Source organism: Monomorium pharaonis, chromosome 4 (genome assembly GCF_013373865.1).
Source record: "Monomorium pharaonis isolate MP-MQ-018 chromosome 4, ASM1337386v2, whole genome shotgun sequence".
In the NCBI taxonomy this organism is placed as follows: Eukaryota; Metazoa; Arthropoda; class Insecta; order Hymenoptera; family Formicidae; genus Monomorium; species Monomorium pharaonis.
This window is the reverse complement of record NC_050470.1, coordinates 21,973,927-21,990,346: the sequence shown is the minus strand read 5'-3', so window position 1 is coordinate 21,990,346 and position 16,420 is coordinate 21,973,927. Positions and strand designations below refer to the sequence as shown.

Below are 16,420 nucleotides of genomic sequence, written 5' to 3'. Positions count from 1 at the left end.
TTAGTTTTAGAAATCACGAATTGTTTACTTTTTAAAAATAAATAGTAAATTATAATTTTCTTTATTATTATTCTACGTAAAGAAAAGCTTATTGGAAAATCATTATAAATTTATATATATGTGCCGTTTAAAACTACTTCAATAAAAGTTGTTATATTTTTATGATTTTATTTTCAGCTATATCAAATTGTTCTCCAGAAAAAAAACCGTGATGCAGAGAAATACAATCCATTTTTATATTATTATATACCTCCGGACATACCACTGGATGATGAACTTACTCATGCCGCAAGACAATCGGCAATGAGTCGTGATAATGTTCGGGAGGCGATAACAGCGACGACAACGGAACAAAATTCCGTGGTCGAGGAAAATAGTTCGTTCCGAATATTATTACGCTCTTCCGAAATTCCCATTTCCATCATGAATTCTAATGAGGATGATTCAAATGTAAATGGGCAATCAAACATTGATAAATTTGATGAACAAAAGGAAGAGGATAGTGACGATGAGGAGGACTGTTATCCGAGAGCAGATTCGTTGGACGACACCCAAGATTGTAGCCTAGATTGTACCCTAGAGAAAAAATTTTATATATATGATATAGACTCCATAAATAAGAGTCATGAATCTTGTAAAGACTTAGATATGAAGAATAATGAACAAGAGATCGTACCTCAGGAATTAATCAATTATTACGTATTGATGGCCGACCCAGAGCAATGCGTGGTCATGGGTGCCGACATGCCGCATCATTGTGCCTTCAGTTTTCCCGCAGTCGCGCTCACACTAGGCAAAGAGAACTGGCACTGCTTAAAGAAGGCTTACCAGTCATTGTCGAACGCGAAACATTGGAAAGTCAGATGTACTCTAGCGTCCAGCATTCACGAAATTGCCATGATTTTAGGCGAAGAACTCACTGCCACTGATCTCGTGCCGATTTATGACGGTTTTATCAAAGATCTGGATGAGGTCAGAATAGGTGTGCTAAAGCACCTTGCGACCTTTCTGAAAATACTCAAACCCACCGACCGCTGTCAATATCTGCCGAGGTTAAGTGACTTTCTCGCTACGGATAACGAATGGAATTGGAGGTTCAGGAAGGAACTGGCCACGCAATTGCTCGAGATTGTGAACCTATTCAATCCGAATGACGTTGCTCAAAGTATCGCACCGCTGTCTTTTCAACTGCTTGTAGATAAGGTTGCTGCCGTTAGAACAATTGCGCTTGAACTGGTGAGATATTTAAATTTCTTTATTTATACTGTATTTTTATAATTATTCTATTTACAAATTTAAGCTTGAATTTCTTTAGATCACACGAATAATGCGCTACTTATCTACCGAGGATGCTCTGGTGACATCCCTTATTCACGAGCTTCGAGAGACTTTAGTTTTAGATGCTAAAAAGTGGATACACCGGCAAACTTATGCGCTCATATGTTCTCATCTAATCCGTAACGATGCGATCTCGGGAGATAAATTTTCTAAGGAAATGTTACCATGTTTGATAAATTTGTCGGTCGACAGAGTACCTAATGTAAGATTAGCCGTGGCGAGAACGATAGCTACGGATGTGATTGCAATGGGTTGTAAGTATTAGTATTTTATAATAGTATTTTATTATTATTGTAAAATATATTGCGCTGATTTTTGGTACATTGCGTTTTATCTCATATATTTTAATTTTTAGTGGACAATTTAGGCATGGAAGCGATGGAAGAAGTGCAAAGAATACTCTCGAAAATGCGTGTTGATGTGGACCGAGATGTACGAGTGCTAGCCGGTGGTGAAGAGCAGCAAATTGATATACTGGCTTATTGTTCCTCCGATGAGAACAACCAAGTCGAACAAGCAAGAAATATACTATTTTAATAGTGATATATTCTGATCTCAGATCACGACAAAGTCACTGCGGTTTTATATATAAAAGAAAAACGAACTTTATATATATATGTATGTATGCATGTATGTATAACATACATGTATAAATATATATATATTTCTACACACACACACACACACAATATCTCACAAGATGCGCCTTGGTTCTTCCACGAGTGACTAGTTCTTATAAATGATAAGCCAAAAGTGTGCAACTAGCTGTGAACACCAAGTTTTGAGCACAAACTGACGTACATGTATCAGATATCTATCGGATTTTTGCAACTGCAGATCGACGATTAAAACAAGCTCAAAGTTGTCAAACATAGCGTTCACGATTTAAACAGTCAAGCGGTAGGTAAGATTACAATTTACAATGTTGACTGATTTGCGTCCTTTTAATCTAGAACAGAATTGTATCAATGCGAACGGTATGCGACCGTTGATACTGATTACGTAATAATGCGTGAATGTAGGAACATTTATATGTGTACGCGTGAATACGTGCGCATAAAGAATAGATGCGTTTTTTGTCATTGTGATTAATTCGTACATGTGACGCTATTCTCCTGAACAAGCCAAATATTAAAAGATTAAAGGCGTTACATTGACATGGTCTTTCTCATCGCTTAATTCATTTCACGAATGTTCGATTACACAACCTTTCGGCACTATATCGTGTACTGTTATTTTTTAGCATTTTTTATTGAACACTTAGTCAAGAATGGGATAGACGCAGCATAACATCAAAATATAAATTAGATACTGATGAGGCTCATTTTGTTTAGATCGACAGCAATTATGAATGTGCCATTCATGAGAATATTTTACAGATTGTTTGTCAATATAGATGTATCATGTCAATTGATACATCTAAAATTATGTTTGATGAAGGAAAAATGGATACTAATTATATTTGCACGCTACACAAATCGTAATCTTTATCAACAATTGCGTTTTTTAAATCAAATGTCCATTTTACCTCGCATTTAAGGTGGTTCATGCACGATGTATTGCAGATTTAGCTTCTCTTACAGAAATTATTATTTAAGTGTCAATACACATTCCCGTGAAATATAAGATAAGCTTGTCGTACATACACGCTAGCACTAGCGAATCCTGACGTCGATAATAGGGGAGGGGTTAATAAAATTTTTCGCTGAACATCGAACACCAGATAGTTTGAATACAGTGAATCCTATGCATAAGAATTTGACCCATAAGCGCCCACCTGCATTATTTTACTTACATTTTTTAACGGATCCAGTAAAACTGATTTTTTTTAATTTGGAAGGAGTCTTAACCCCCCCTCCTCCCCCCGCCTAGAAAGAAAGTTTATGCTAGAAAGTCTTTCAAAGTTTCGAAATTTTAGTACAGTTCAGATGAGAGTTGTTCAATTTTTCACCAGAAGTATAAACCTTTTTTTCTGTAATTACTGAGTATTTAAACCAAAAACTAGATTATAAAAATTACAAACTCTCTAATGACCACAAATAATATGTGTGATACTGACAATTTATTATTAATATTTAATCTTAAAAATCATAAAGTACGTGAAATCGCAGATCTTGTGATCCATGTTGTTCATTTACAGAATTCAAATCTTATTAGTATGTAAAAAATCATTTAATTTTAAAGAAGCTTATTAAAAACTTATTTAATTTACCTTAAAAATAATTCTTTTTTTTTATTATTTATCCATATACCTTATATATGAATAAAATAATAATTTAGAAAATTCATGTCTATTGACTAGAGAGTCGTGCATGAACTTCTTTAAAAGTGGTATCAATGAGTATCTTATCCAAATATTCAAGAAGACGATAAAACGCTGAAGTGTTGATGATTAAAAATTGACACTATAACAACGTATGATAATATTTTAATTCTAATAAAATTTGCCGCATAAACATGATACATTTGCATTTGTTGAATTTTTTTATAAATAATTGCTTACTGAGAGTACTATCATGTCATTTAGCTTAAGAGTAGATAAATTATGTGTTACTCACAATACACTTCGATTCTTACGTTACGCCTAAATTAGAATTATTAAATAAACAATTGAATTTTATTACCAGTTTTTCAAGTGAGTATCAGACAATGAACGTAAGAGACAATGTATTGTAGAAAACTTTATAAATATTGTACAATATCAGATTTTATAACACGCAAAAATATGTGGACTTTTGACATAGCAAAGTTCTACGCCATTTAATTAAGAAAAAGAATGTATAGATTCGTATCTCGCACGGAAAGCATATGCTCGTTAACATTTTTGTGACACGATTAGCAAAAGGCGGACAATCTTATTTCGTGTGACTGACGATAAATACGATAATTGAACTGCAACAAACTTATTCTTTAAGCAATGAATGCTCTCGTTATTTGTGAATACTGAAGGCGAAGGAGATATTGTTTAAAATCCTGTATAATATATTATGTATTTGATAATGAGACGATGAGAAATATACATCAAATGATTTGTTACACAATTATGTGAAATACAACCATGTTACATATAGATCGATAATCAAGGAAGGTTCACGAGGTTACAAAAAAAAATTCACTCGTACCTTTATATGGCGATAACATTTGTATATATATTTGCGAATTTAAAAAATTTCATCGTTCAATTTATCCTGCCGGGATAAATGATAGATCGTAAATTGCATTTTTGTGATTTTGAAAGTGTAAAATATAAGCACGTGATCTAAAGTTATAAAAAAAACTTTGTATAAAAATTGTTATCCATAGAAAAAAGAATAAAATAAAATGATATAAAAGATTTAATACTTCGCGAACTTTCCTCATGGAATTTATGATCTTTAAAGAGTAGCTACGTTAACAAGTGGTTCTATTTCTTTTGAACAATTGGAGGATGAATAATTTTATCATGTCAAATTATTGCTGTACCGCAATATATATTCCCTTAATAATTACGATAACGGTGGTGTCGCAGAATATTCACTGATCATCGATTGTCGAAAAAAGGAAAATCTTTTAGAATATCCCGAGGAACTTACTTGGAGGACAGGCCGGCAATTGACACGCTTTCTCCTCCATCTCGGTTTCCGCGTCGTTGCAATCGTGCAGGCAATGCCGCCACCTGATCTGTCGGCCTTTACCGCAGGTGACGCTACAGCTGCTCCAATCCATCCACCTGCCCCACTTGCGACGCGATCCTCTTGTCCGATAGTCTCCCCGCGCGAATCTCGAGCCGCTAGAACGCATTTGAGATGCTCTTTTACTTGCTAAGGCGTTCTTCGCGAAACGCTCGCGATTGTTGGCGTTCTCGGCGACTTTGGTCGCCATGGAAGCGTCTTTCTTCTTCAGAGAAATCGTCGGGTCTTCCCTGACGATTACGCGATCTGCGTTTTTACCGAAACAAGGATCTCTCGCGTGTAAAGTCTCATTACGATTGCTCACGTATACTTGCAATTCGCTTATCTAGAAATGAGGAATACAAATCAGTAAATTTGGATATGTTCTGCGCGGAAGCGATTCCTTGTCGTTTACCTTAATGATTAATTTTTCGGCAAGATCCTTAATTTCTTCGATTGATCGCACGGTCCTTCTGTATCTTGTCTTTTCGCTCTTCGCGTCTCCGTTCAGGGTTCCTTGTTCGACGTGTTTGAGATATCCCGATTCCTTCGCATTCTTATCACTTCGTAGATTGCACTTAGACATAATTTCCTGGTTTCTCTTCGCGCGCCACTTTGCGTCCTCGTCCGAAGATCCCCCAGATATCTCGTTCGTACGATCGTAGTTTTCATTTTCTGGGTTTCGGTCATCCTCGATTTTCGGCACGTTGGATCCAACCGAATGAGATTCCATATTATAGAACGACGCCGGCCTGTCCTTAGAATCGCTTGGTTCCTGATCACACGCGTTATTTTCGTCATCTAGCTTCTTTAATGTAATCTCCACTGTTAAATTATTAGCCTTCTTTCTTCCATCAGAGTCAAAATTCGGAACAATTTCGAGATTTGTGACATCGGGAATTTCGCCGCTCATATTGAATTTCGGTAAGATAATCGAACAGGGACTAGTCTCAACAGAACGATCTGTCCAATGGTTAGGATTGATAAACGACGACTCGGTCGTGGGGATTTTTTCAATACGAACACGCAGTTCCGCTCTTCCGGCGTGCACAAAGGGTAACATAAGGGTGTTCTCTTTTCGCTGTTCAGCGAGATTTCTATCGTTAATTAAGGGTGTATTTTCTTCCTGACCAATTGAGGCACCCGTTTCCCCAATATTGATAGTATTAGTATTTAAGCCGCTATTTTTAGATTCCCTTTTCTCTATTCTGGACTCTGCCTGCGATTCGTCGATCGTTCTGGCGGCGATTTTTTGAGTATTCTTACCTTTTTTTTCTAAATAAATGAAATAAACAGAGAGAAATTCATTTTGATAAATTACAAAGAAATTAAATTTCATAATTTCATATTTTTTTCATTATTTTGATGAAAAAATTGAAGCAAATAAAAAATTCAGATTTTTTCTTCATATACACATTCGTCAATTTACATTGTGTGCTATTTATCTGTGTTATCGTCTGTCATAATGTAAGTTAAAAGTAGAATTTCCTCTAGTTTCAAGTATTTCCTTGTTTCCATTTTTTAATATTTATTTCTGAATATATTTATTTAAGGTTCTTTTTAACATAAATATGCTTGCCATAATAAATATTATACCATAAATAACAACCCTCTGCTCCTTTATATCTAAGAATTAAATCTATTTTAGAACTTTTCCCTAGATAATAAAAATAATCAAAGAATGTAAAAATCTCTTAGTAACTGCAAAGTTTCTTTTTAACGGTAACCGTCTGTTTCTGAATTTCGTTTTTGTATTATGAAATATAAAAGTATCATCTCATATATCACATTGAAAATATCTCATGACTATAGCTGCGTTCCGTTTCACGCATAATGCGCATAATGCATCGTTCATCCTTGTTGTTTGTCTGGCGTTAAACAAAGATGAACAATGCATTGTACGCATCATGCGTGAAACGGAACGCAGCCTATATTTAGTGAAGTACGGATACAATCTTTAGAACGTAAGAACGAGGAGAACACGTACTCGCGCTCGGATTGCTCGTCTTTTTCGCGACATGTCGCTGGGAGGATTTTAAAGCATTATACTTCTTGTTTTTATTTTTCGCCTCAGCACGATGCCTCGTATGCCCGACGTTTCCCTTCACGCGTCTCCTGCGGTGCCCGTCTTTCGGCAGGACTCCTCGTTTGCGCCTCGAGTGCGACACGGTGGCAGATCGATTCTCGCGATCCACACGCGATTCTTCGAACGTCGAGTTGCCCAAAATCCCGTCTTTCCCGTTGATATTATCCCGGGAGTTCAATAGCGAATCGATCATGGAGCGAGTTAATCGACGACGAACGATCGGCTCGCTTCTCTTGACGCGTATGTGGCCCGTGAGATTCCGATCGCCCGTGTCATCGTGATCCTCCATTATAACTGGACCGTTATAATCTGTCAAAGTTTTCCCATCAAAGTTTACACTGGCGTTTATATATTTTTCTTCGAGATCTGTATCTCCTGCTGTTCGAAGTCGCAAAATGTTGTTCCGGGATTCTGATCTGACAGTCTCGATCGATTCGTTTTCACGAAATGGTCTTTGCTTCCAAAAGCTCCTGGAGGGATCTTGTGCCAATCGGTCCTCTCCAGAATCCAAGATATAAACGTTTTGTTCTGAAAAAGAAGGGCGGAGGTTTGAATTTCGCGGGAGTTGATTCTGTCGTATTCGCAATGAATAGGTAATCGTTACTGTTGTATGACATTTTTATCATTTGATCCTCTCAGAAGCCAAATCGATCAATTTCGTAAAACGGGAAATAGAGAAAATCAATAACGTGTTACAAACTCATCATGTGCTACGATTCTAAAAGTTCCTGAAGTTTACAAAAAGTAGAGTCGATCGATTTATTAGCTTCTTTATGCAGTTTTCTATTTATCACTCATTTATTTGTGTCTGGCGATAGACAATAGATTTGTCATCTCCGTTAACGAACGTGCTCAGATATAGAAAAATAAGAAAGGCAGCCGTGTCGACTATACCTGGATACGTTTTATTTTTCGTCACGACTAGGCGAAAGAGGAGCGTCAATATCCAAACGGCCGAGAAGGTTGCCAATTTCGGCATAACACCATTCGTTAAGGTGAAGCCGACGAGCAGAATCAAGATCCACAACGCGTTATCATGAGCGTTTTCCAAATTGTTACAGGTCAGTGGTTAAGTGGTCAGATGTATGTTCCTCCCCTTGTTACAACTTCTTTATCGGAGAGGGAAAACAGAAGCGGCCGTTCGAGATAACGTGACTCGAAACTCGAAGCTCGAATTTATGCTATATCTGCGTTCAAGTCATTTAGATCGAATTATCGATATATTAAAAAAAAACTTTGTAAAAAATAATTTTTTTATATCAACTTTTGTAAAGAATGAAGATCTACAATCAAAAGTTGATGTAAAAAAGTTCTTTTTTTTTATAATAAAAAGTTTTTACAATAAAATTCCTTGTCCAAATAATATTACGGAGTACAATTTTTTAATATAGTTGAAGGAATTTTAATGTTTGTATATACATTACAAGATAGATAAAACAGCACTTTTGAGAAATCTATATTGAACTAAATACTAAATTTTAAAAAATTTTGACTCTGCAGCTTTCGTGGCTGTAAAATGGACAATGAACGCTCAACGTTAGGTCTGTTCTTTTTAGCTAAACATTGATTTATTCGATTTAATTGCAATCCTCGAAAATTTTGTACTTAAAACGAGATAAATATATATTGAATTGGATGTTACAGAGAAAGAAAGAAAGAGAGACAATGAAAGAAAGCGAAGTGCAAAATCAAATAATAAATATTGACTATAGGTTTGTTCGCGTTGCTTGAAATCTCCAAAATTTTTTGCTTTAAGGGTCGGTTGTTGTTCCAACTTCTTGGTAAATTTATCTATCAGGTAAATATATGTGTTTATTTATTAAAAAAAAGAAATGAAGATAGACACATGCCTGGTAGGTAAATTTACCAAAAATAGGCCCTTAAATAAGTCAAAGATGTACGGAGAGTGCAATTCCGCGTAGTATTCTAGTTCTTTCAGAATCGACAGCGAATCCCTAGGTGAATCTTGTTTGGAGAGTTGTTTGCACCGGACGACGAATTCATTCTACTTCACATTTTTGCAAAAACGTGCTCGCAATTGACCCAATATGATTAACACAATTCGACTGGTATCTCGGCAGAGCCTTTCTCAATTTCGCCGCTTTCACAAATGGTAAGATTGAAATCATCTCTCAAGAGATAGTTACATAACCTAAACTTGAATCCTTTCCGCCGAACGTGAGAGCAATTAAATAGATTGATCGAACTCCAATTGACATTTGAATCGACAATTGATTCAATTGAACCAACAAAATTATTTACAGCAATGTTATAATTCTTTGTTAATTATTCATGTGTTTGTTATATTTAGCATTATCCGACAAACGGAATCGAGCACAGCGGCAGCGACGAAAGCCGCATCACCACCATCACCACCTCCTCTTCCGTCTGATGTTGACAAGCCAATAGATCCAAAAATCGACAAAATAGTCAATGACATCACCGCTCTTAATCTTATAGAAGTGGCAGAGCTCAGTGATCTGTTAAAGAAACGATTGAATCTGCCGGATGCACCTGTTATGCCTATGGGAGGATTTGTTGCTGCATCTCAGTCTGTGGTAATTGTCGCATCATTATATATATACCTAAAGCCTATTTGTATCAACATTAGTTGATTTTAAACTTGATTTTTATTTTTTTTTCCTAATTTTTAAAAATTTGAGAAAAATTATTCTAATTCTTATAAAATTTCTCTTTCAATGTAAATGATCTCAAGTGGTAGAAAATGTAATTGTACTTTTTAATGCGTGTCAAATTTATTAAAATAGAATTTAAGCAAATTTCAATTTTCTTTGATTAGGAGGAGGAAGAGCAAACCACTAAACAAGTAAAAACAGAATTCACTGTTAAATTGACGGGATTCAACGAAAAACAGAAGGTAGCGCTAATCAAAGAAATCAAGAATTTGCTGCCAGACACAAATCTTGTTCAGGTATTGAATTTTTAAAAATATCAATATGTCAATATATCAATACATATTATTGAAAATTAATTAATCTTGTGTAAAAATAGGCGAAAAAGTTCGTCGAGAGCGCACCTGTGGTAGTGAAAGCAGATATAGCAAAAGACGAAGCAGAAAAATTACAAGATGCTCTTACAAAGGTTGGTGCTACGGTCGAAATTGTATAATTCATACATGTGAATACATATATTGTTACGTATCTGTAATGTTATAATAAAAAAATTTACATTTACTCACAGTACAGTTTCTTCCTTCTCTTTATTTCTTGAACTACTGTTTGCTTTTCTTTCTTTCCTATCTTTTTATCTCAACTTCCTGTTTCCTAAATTCTCTCATTCTAGTTATTATACATGGGAACAAATCTTATTTATATAAATCTAAATATACGTTTTATAAAACTTAACGATTTAGATACTTTATTGCGATCAACTGCGAAACATATATTCACTAATAGATAAGCGATTAAACCGACTTATCGGGATAAAGTTTTTATATGATAGAATATGATATAGATTATAGATAATGAGATACATAATATGATAGAAGGTAATGAGAGATAAGAGATTGCTACATATATTTTATATAATTAAATACATTTAATAAAAGTAAAATATGGGCTGAAATTTGTTTGCACCAAGTTCGAAATGTTGGACGGCCGAGTGTGTGTAAAAAATCCTCTGTTTACGCGAGACTCCTCGCACACAGAGGAGTCGTAATATTCCAAGAGTTGAAAACGAGTGGCGCTGCGACAGCTATATCGACAAAGCAAGTGTCGTCCTGCGCGCACGCCGGGCCCCGGTTTCTCCAGTTTTCCCCGAGGTTCCCGCAATTTTCCGCTCAACGAGGTGTTCGTGAAAATTCCCGACAGATTCATCCCGTCGCGCTCGCAGGCGAGTCCGGCCTAGGTACGCGGAAGGAGATCATCCCGTATCCCGTCTCGAGCACGCGATCGATCGATCGTCGCCCGGGTCGCCGCGTCGCCGACGGTTATCGTCGGCCCTGCCGGCCACGACGACGACTACTGGTACTGCCACGATGGCCGAGGAGGCTGACACAAACGATAACGCGGCGATGGAAAGTACAGCGCGAAACAGAGCGGAGGTGCGTACCCGTGCGGTGATTAATGGACCTGGCGGCCGCCGCAGCGGCGGTCGGCGACGCGGGTGAATCGTGGACGCGCGCCGCGTCGCGCGACAATCGAATTGCACGGCAAGGTTAACTCAGTGTGGGTGTTCCTTCAATTTTGACAGGTCGGTGGTACCGGTGACGGCGGCAGCGGCGGCGGAGGAGGAGACGAAGGCGACGGCTCGCCGACCGCGACGGCGACGGGCGAGGTGGGTGCGTTGCAGTTCCAGGCGTCGGAGGTGATCGCGCGGCTAGAGCGGGCAGTGGAACAGGCTGCCGACGGCGGTGGCTCCACGTGGAACAACCCTTCGGGTTTCCTCACGCAGCCGAAGAAACCGGAAGAGATATTGGCATTGATACAGGTGCGTGTGTGGCGATAGTGATGATGATGATGATGGTGGTTGTGCGTGGACACCTACGCGCGTTTATGCGCCCACGCGCTCCGCCAGCGGAAACCGCGAGCGGTCTCGCGCGCGGCGATTAAACCGATACCGAGCGCGACCGCGACGATAATTGCGTGTCACGTGTTTTGTGTTTTCGTTCGTTGTGTTTATGTACGTACACACATAGTAGATGTGAGTTGCAATTTCCGATTTGTTATCAGTTCCACGCTCGTTACAGCCTTTGGGTCGCGAGCTGTTTATTATTATTGTTCTTTCGTTAAAAAAATTTTTTTCAACGTTTCCCTTTCTTTTAGGTGCGCGTAGAAATTTGCGTACAATGTGAGTTCGACTCATTATAATAACAAATTTAAATCCAACCCGTATAAGGTCAAGGGTGAGCAAATGTAAAATAAATATTATAAAAATTTATTTTTACTCTTGAGGAATAGGGATCTTTTATTTCATTTTATTTCTGTATAACTGAGAGCTTTTCGAATTTAAAATGATTTGGAAATTCTAAAGGTCATGTGTGAACAGCTATCAGTTATTACGAGAAGTTAAATAGTCTTGACTTTATCAGAGATCTTTGTTTTAGGATTTGGTAGTTCACGAGGATGTCCCGCTCCCGTTCGAGACAGGATCCACGGAGTTGCCGTACAGTCAGATCACCACTCTGCCAGCTCTGACCGAAGCGGCGAGATTGGCCTTAATCACGCACACCATTTCGGCTTACGCGGTAGCGCTGCCGAAGTCACACGCTCAGAAGCTCGCGGGTCGCCTCGCGGCCGATACAACGAGATGGCTCAGCCATATCTTCCGCTTCGTCGACTGTGCGTCCTCCTTTCACGAGGACCACCTCGAGGGCCTGGTTAGGGTGACGCGACTCGCTCTACATCGGAAATACCCACGTTACATGGAGGAGGGCTTCACCGCGCTCGTGTCTCAGCCACCCTTGATTTACAGCTCTGTCGCTGCACCCATGGGCGTCGTTCAGCATTTGTGCAGACAGGTAATACTCTTCGATCCTTCCTCCCGAGCATGAAAACCGATTATAAAAGTATCGTTTAATTTGAAAGCATAAACTTACATTATTACGTAAAAAGGTTTATTTTAAAAAATAACTGAAAAAAATTGAAGAATACTAAACAGGTATATAACATGTTTGATGCACTTTCACAGCTTTCCTTGCCGCTTCATTGCATAAGACCAATCCCGCATAATACTATGTTTGGCTCGAGACACACTATGGACATCTCGGCACTGGAGCGACGTTTAGCGGAGGACACTCAGTCGAATAATGTAACGCCGTTATTAGTCCTAGCCGAAGCCGGCTCTGTGCTGACGGGCCATTGCGACAATATTACACGATTACGAGCGATATGCGACAAATACAACGTTTGGTTGCATCTTAGAGGGCATTCGCTAGCCGCGCTCGCGTTGAACAATTCGGCGAAAGATCTGGTAAATGTTTGCGCGTCTAATTTATCGTTAGTAATGTTTGAATCTCTTTAGCCAAATATCTTTGAAGATTTTTTCTAAAAATCTTTATATTGCAGCCTTCGAAAATAGCGGACAGCATTACATTACCACTCGGAACGTGGTTTGGCATACCGTCGCTACCGGTGGTCGTATCCTTTAATATTTTTTAATATTAATTTAATAGAAAGTAATATAAATGATATTTGTGAACTGAAATGTTAGAATATTTTGAAGACTCTTAAGAGATTGTACATTTTTTATTATGTTTCATGTAGTCACCATGATTTAGTTAGGTAATTTAAAAAAATATATATTAGTCATTATCTCTCTATTGCTTCTATTTTCCTTAATTTTCGCTCGTAGACATTGTACAGATTAGCAGATATTAAAGGAGGAAGGCCCACTCCGAGAGATACTACTTTGTCATTAGTTTCGGGATTGATGGCAGATTCCCTATCGAGACGACTACCCACTTTGCCTTTGTGGACCGTTCTACAGGCTTTAGGTCGAGACGGTGTACATAATAGATTTAAAAGATGTTTCCTGGCTGTGGAAGAGTTGTATAATAAGATTAAAGAATTCTCTTGTATTAGAATATTGGTAGGTTCTTACAAAAAGATGCACCTTCTGAAAAAAGTCTCATTGACTGTCAAAATTTATCGTTTATTTCTCTTTCAGAGTCAACCGCCGGGTGGCGAAACGGAGTCCTATACTTTAAGCGATTATCTAGCAAACCCCGTGAATAATTTACAGTTATTTGAAATAGTAGCGAATGCGTTAGTTTTCCAATTTGTATCCAACAAGGATCTTCAAGCCACGGAGCGCGTGCTGCCTTATTACGATAAGTTGAATTCCTGGTTGGGACAGATTCTACAGAGGGACATCGACAATATACAAATAGAACTTTGTGATATAGAGCAGTGCGGTGTCGCGATTCGGATCTGTCCGTTGGAGAATCCCGATCAGCCACCCTCGACCGAAGACATAGACAATTTAGTGACCTGTCTCGAGCAACAAATAGTAAGGATTATGTTGATAAATTCCTACTGGGCATGAAACGATAATCGTGATGATTCGTCTCTCTTTTTCTTTATGAATAACTTTATTTGGCAAACTTTTATCGCATTTAACGTTAAAAATACAACGAGGCTATGATACAATATCGCGATTATTGTCGACAGCAGTCGTAAATTCGATAATAATGCCATCGTAATTTTGTTGAATAGGACATATTGCTAGCGACAGTGGAACACAAAGAAACCTTCGTACGTTTAGTCTCGGAGAATGATTCTTTACATTTAGTGGAAATGCCAGGTTGGGCTGGTCTGGGAGGTGTGCGTTACGCTCCACCTACTTGGATTCATGTTATGACTGATCAAGCAAGAGAGGAATTGAACAAACTGAACACGCAATTAGTCGAAACCTTACGCAACACGGACGCCGCGTTTTCCCTTGGAGAAGGAGCGGACGGTCTAGCTTGTGTACGGTTTGGCATGGTAACACAGGAAACAGGCAAGTAATAAATATTACTTTCAGCATGGTTGTCATTCCACATATGAGTCTCTTTTATCGAACAATAATTATTTCCAGATGTGGCCGAACTATTGTCTTTAGTCTTGCAAGTTGGCCAAGAGGTGGAAGCTAGTTCTAAAATGATGGACACCATCTCTGAAGTAGTTAAGAGAGGTATCGAGACGGCTCAAACGGATCTAGAAAGAGAAAATGCGGAGAAGCTGTGGCAAGAGGGTATTCTCAGGCACGTTCCCGTAGTAGGAACTTTTGTCAATTGGTGGAGTCCTATTTCGAAAGAAACAGGTGTTCGCGGCCGTAGTTTAAACTTGCAAGCCGGTAATTATAGTTCTATAAGAACGTTTGCTTGTTATAATCATAGTTTCTTTGTTGGGGAAATTCAAGATGATTATATAAGAATATTTTATGTATGGTACTCATTGAAACAGGTGTTGTGGAGAGCACGGAAAATATCTACAAATATCACATGCAGTTGCAACCTAATTTCACAAACAGCAACGGTTCCGGCGCCAGAACACCGCCCCAGCCACTGGTACAAACGCCAGTCGGTGCTAACAGTCAAAGCCACAGCCGATCGTCAAGTCATTCTAGCCTGCAGAGCGGTAAGAACATACCTCTAATAAGCAATGTCAGTTCACAACCGCAGGTGAAGGAAGAATCCGCGCCAACGAAGTCGTAGTAAACATTGTACTATTTTAATAAATTGAAGGCGCGCATTCCAAGTTGTTAACTTGAAATAAGAATAATGCTTTCCGAATGAAATGCTAAGATGTTATCTTGTCGGAGGTACGATCTTTAGCGAAATATTAGATATACATATAACTTGTATAGCTTATCGATTGGGTTAAATCGAACAAGATACGTGCGACGATTTTAATTTTATCTTGCTACTGCTACTCTTGACTGGTTGTTTCTCGCTTTTGCGTATCTAAATAACGTTTCTGCAGTCTTCGCAAAGTTCGTAAAATTTTACAATTTTTTTGCTATTAAGCGAGCATGATTTAATCATGGGGTGGCCCATGTACTTACTAAACTGATTATGTAGCAGCGTCGCTTTTATAAATTCATATATAAGTTTTACTGAAATACTTCTTGTGGCTTAAAGGCCAAAATGAAATAATTTTCTCTTCTAATCGATCATCTTTTTTTCATACTTTATCAAAAGTAATTCACTGACTAATGTATGATAGAAAAAAATGTTGTAAGGAAATTATTTATATATATTGTTAAATAATATAATTTTTTTGTATAATATTTTGCACTTTAAGTACTAGCTTGCTAAACCAAGATATGCTTGCATTCAGTTTTTTTATCATAATTATTTTGAAATTATTCTTTATTCGTGGATTTTTGCTCTTTTTAAATTGCTTTTTAATTTTGAAATTAATAGTTTACACTCGTTAAATTTTATCCATAAGCACAATACTGCAAATAAATCTAATAACATAGTTCTGTTTACTTTAAGCATTAAAGATAAGCTATTTATATATGTACATTTTACCTTTCACAAAGGAGATTTTGAAGAATATGAATGAAAATATAATAGAGAAAAAGCGTTCTGATGTTTGAAAGCTGTAAACAACTCGCCAAAGAAATATTATTGTATATTCACACAGAAAGAAGATCCGTATTGTTCTTCTATTATGTAATCGCTGATACTAGAAAACTATTTCAGTAAATAAGATCATTAAATAAGTTAAATTGCATTAGGAGATTATTCGGAAATTGTTAAAAAATATCGAAGATGCAAATAAATCAAGCAGTATGTATATTTATGTACCAAACTTGTAATAAAAAGCATTGCTAATGAATAAATAATATAAAATAGAAATGTTGATGTATTCAACTGACGTTTTCACAAAGTACT

The 16,420-nt window shown here is 37.6% G+C and overlaps 4 protein-coding genes across 7 annotated transcripts in view; 3 read left to right on the top strand and 1 right to left on the bottom strand.

Moving 5' to 3' along the window:
- LOC105834890 (serine/threonine-protein phosphatase 4 regulatory subunit 1) overlaps positions 1-4,379 on the top strand; it is a 132,055-nt gene extending 127,676 nt beyond the window's left edge. For all 4 annotated transcript variants that reach the window (XM_028189165.2, XM_028189166.2, XM_028189167.2 and 1 more), the window contains 3 exons: positions 178-1,236; positions 1,316-1,592; positions 1,694-4,379. In XM_028189165.2, the coding sequence (XP_028044966.1) occupies positions 178-1,236; positions 1,316-1,592; positions 1,694-1,875 (1,518 nt within the window). In that variant the 3' untranslated portion in view covers positions 1,876-4,379. The remainder of the gene's footprint in view (positions 1-177; positions 1,237-1,315; positions 1,593-1,693) is intronic.
- LOC105834892 lies at positions 3,304-8,866 on the bottom strand. Its single transcript, XM_012677722.3, has 4 exons — positions 7,969-8,866; positions 6,976-7,602; positions 5,404-6,263; positions 3,304-5,334 (listed from the first exon to the last, which is right to left on the bottom strand). The coding sequence occupies exons 1-4, from the start codon at positions 8,051-8,053 to the stop codon at positions 4,888-4,890; spliced, it is 2,019 nt and encodes a 672-aa protein (XP_012533176.2). The 5' UTR covers positions 8,054-8,866; the 3' UTR covers positions 3,304-4,887.
- A 122-nt stretch (positions 8,867-8,988) lies between these two features.
- LOC105834894 (39S ribosomal protein L12, mitochondrial) lies at positions 8,989-10,275 on the top strand. The gene is made up of 4 exons (XM_012677728.3): positions 8,989-9,187; positions 9,386-9,632; positions 9,875-10,006; positions 10,087-10,275. The coding sequence occupies exons 1-4, from the start codon at positions 9,123-9,125 to the stop codon at positions 10,201-10,203; spliced, it is 561 nt and encodes a 186-aa protein (XP_012533182.2). The 5' UTR covers positions 8,989-9,122; the 3' UTR covers positions 10,204-10,275.
- A 122-nt stretch (positions 10,276-10,397) lies between these two features.
- LOC105834891 (pyridoxal-dependent decarboxylase domain-containing protein 1) lies at positions 10,398-16,384 on the top strand. The gene is made up of 10 exons (XM_012677720.3): positions 10,398-11,137; positions 11,287-11,523; positions 12,140-12,553; positions 12,724-13,005; positions 13,101-13,172; positions 13,387-13,623; positions 13,702-14,043; positions 14,250-14,535; positions 14,614-14,871; positions 14,982-16,384. Exons 1-10 carry the CDS (start codon positions 11,072-11,074, stop codon positions 15,230-15,232), a joined length of 2,445 nt encoding a protein of 814 aa, XP_012533174.1. The 5' UTR covers positions 10,398-11,071; the 3' UTR covers positions 15,233-16,384.
- The last annotated feature ends 36 nt before the right edge of the window (positions 16,385-16,420 follow it).

Coding starts and splice junctions, on each gene's coding strand:
- LOC105834892 (XM_012677722.3), bottom strand. CDS start 8,053: ATGCCGAAATTGGCAACCTTCTCGGCCGTTTGGATATTGACGCTCCTC. Junction 7,603..7,968: donor GAAAAATAAAACGTATCCAG/GTATAGTCGACA, acceptor CTTCTTTTTCAG/AACAAAACGTTTATATCTTG. Junction 6,264..6,975: donor GACGAGCAATCCGAGCGCGA/GTACGTGTTCTC, acceptor TCATTTATTTAG/AAAAAAAAGGTAAGAATACT.
- LOC105834894 (XM_012677728.3), top strand. CDS start 9,123: ATGATTAACACAATTCGACTGGTATCTCGGCAGAGCCTTTCTCAATTT. Junction 9,633..9,874: donor TTGCTGCATCTCAGTCTGTG/GTAATTGTCGCA, acceptor TTCTTTGATTAG/GAGGAGGAAGAGCAAACCAC. Junction 10,007..10,086: donor CAGACACAAATCTTGTTCAG/GTATTGAATTTT, acceptor GTGTAAAAATAG/GCGAAAAAGTTCGTCGAGAG.
- LOC105834891 (XM_012677720.3), top strand. CDS start 11,072: ATGGCCGAGGAGGCTGACACAAACGATAACGCGGCGATGGAAAGTACA. Junction 13,173..13,386: donor TACCGTCGCTACCGGTGGTC/GTATCCTTTAAT, acceptor TTTCGCTCGTAG/ACATTGTACAGATTAGCAGA. Junction 14,872..14,981: donor TAGTTTAAACTTGCAAGCCG/GTAATTATAGTT, acceptor TCATTGAAACAG/GTGTTGTGGAGAGCACGGAA.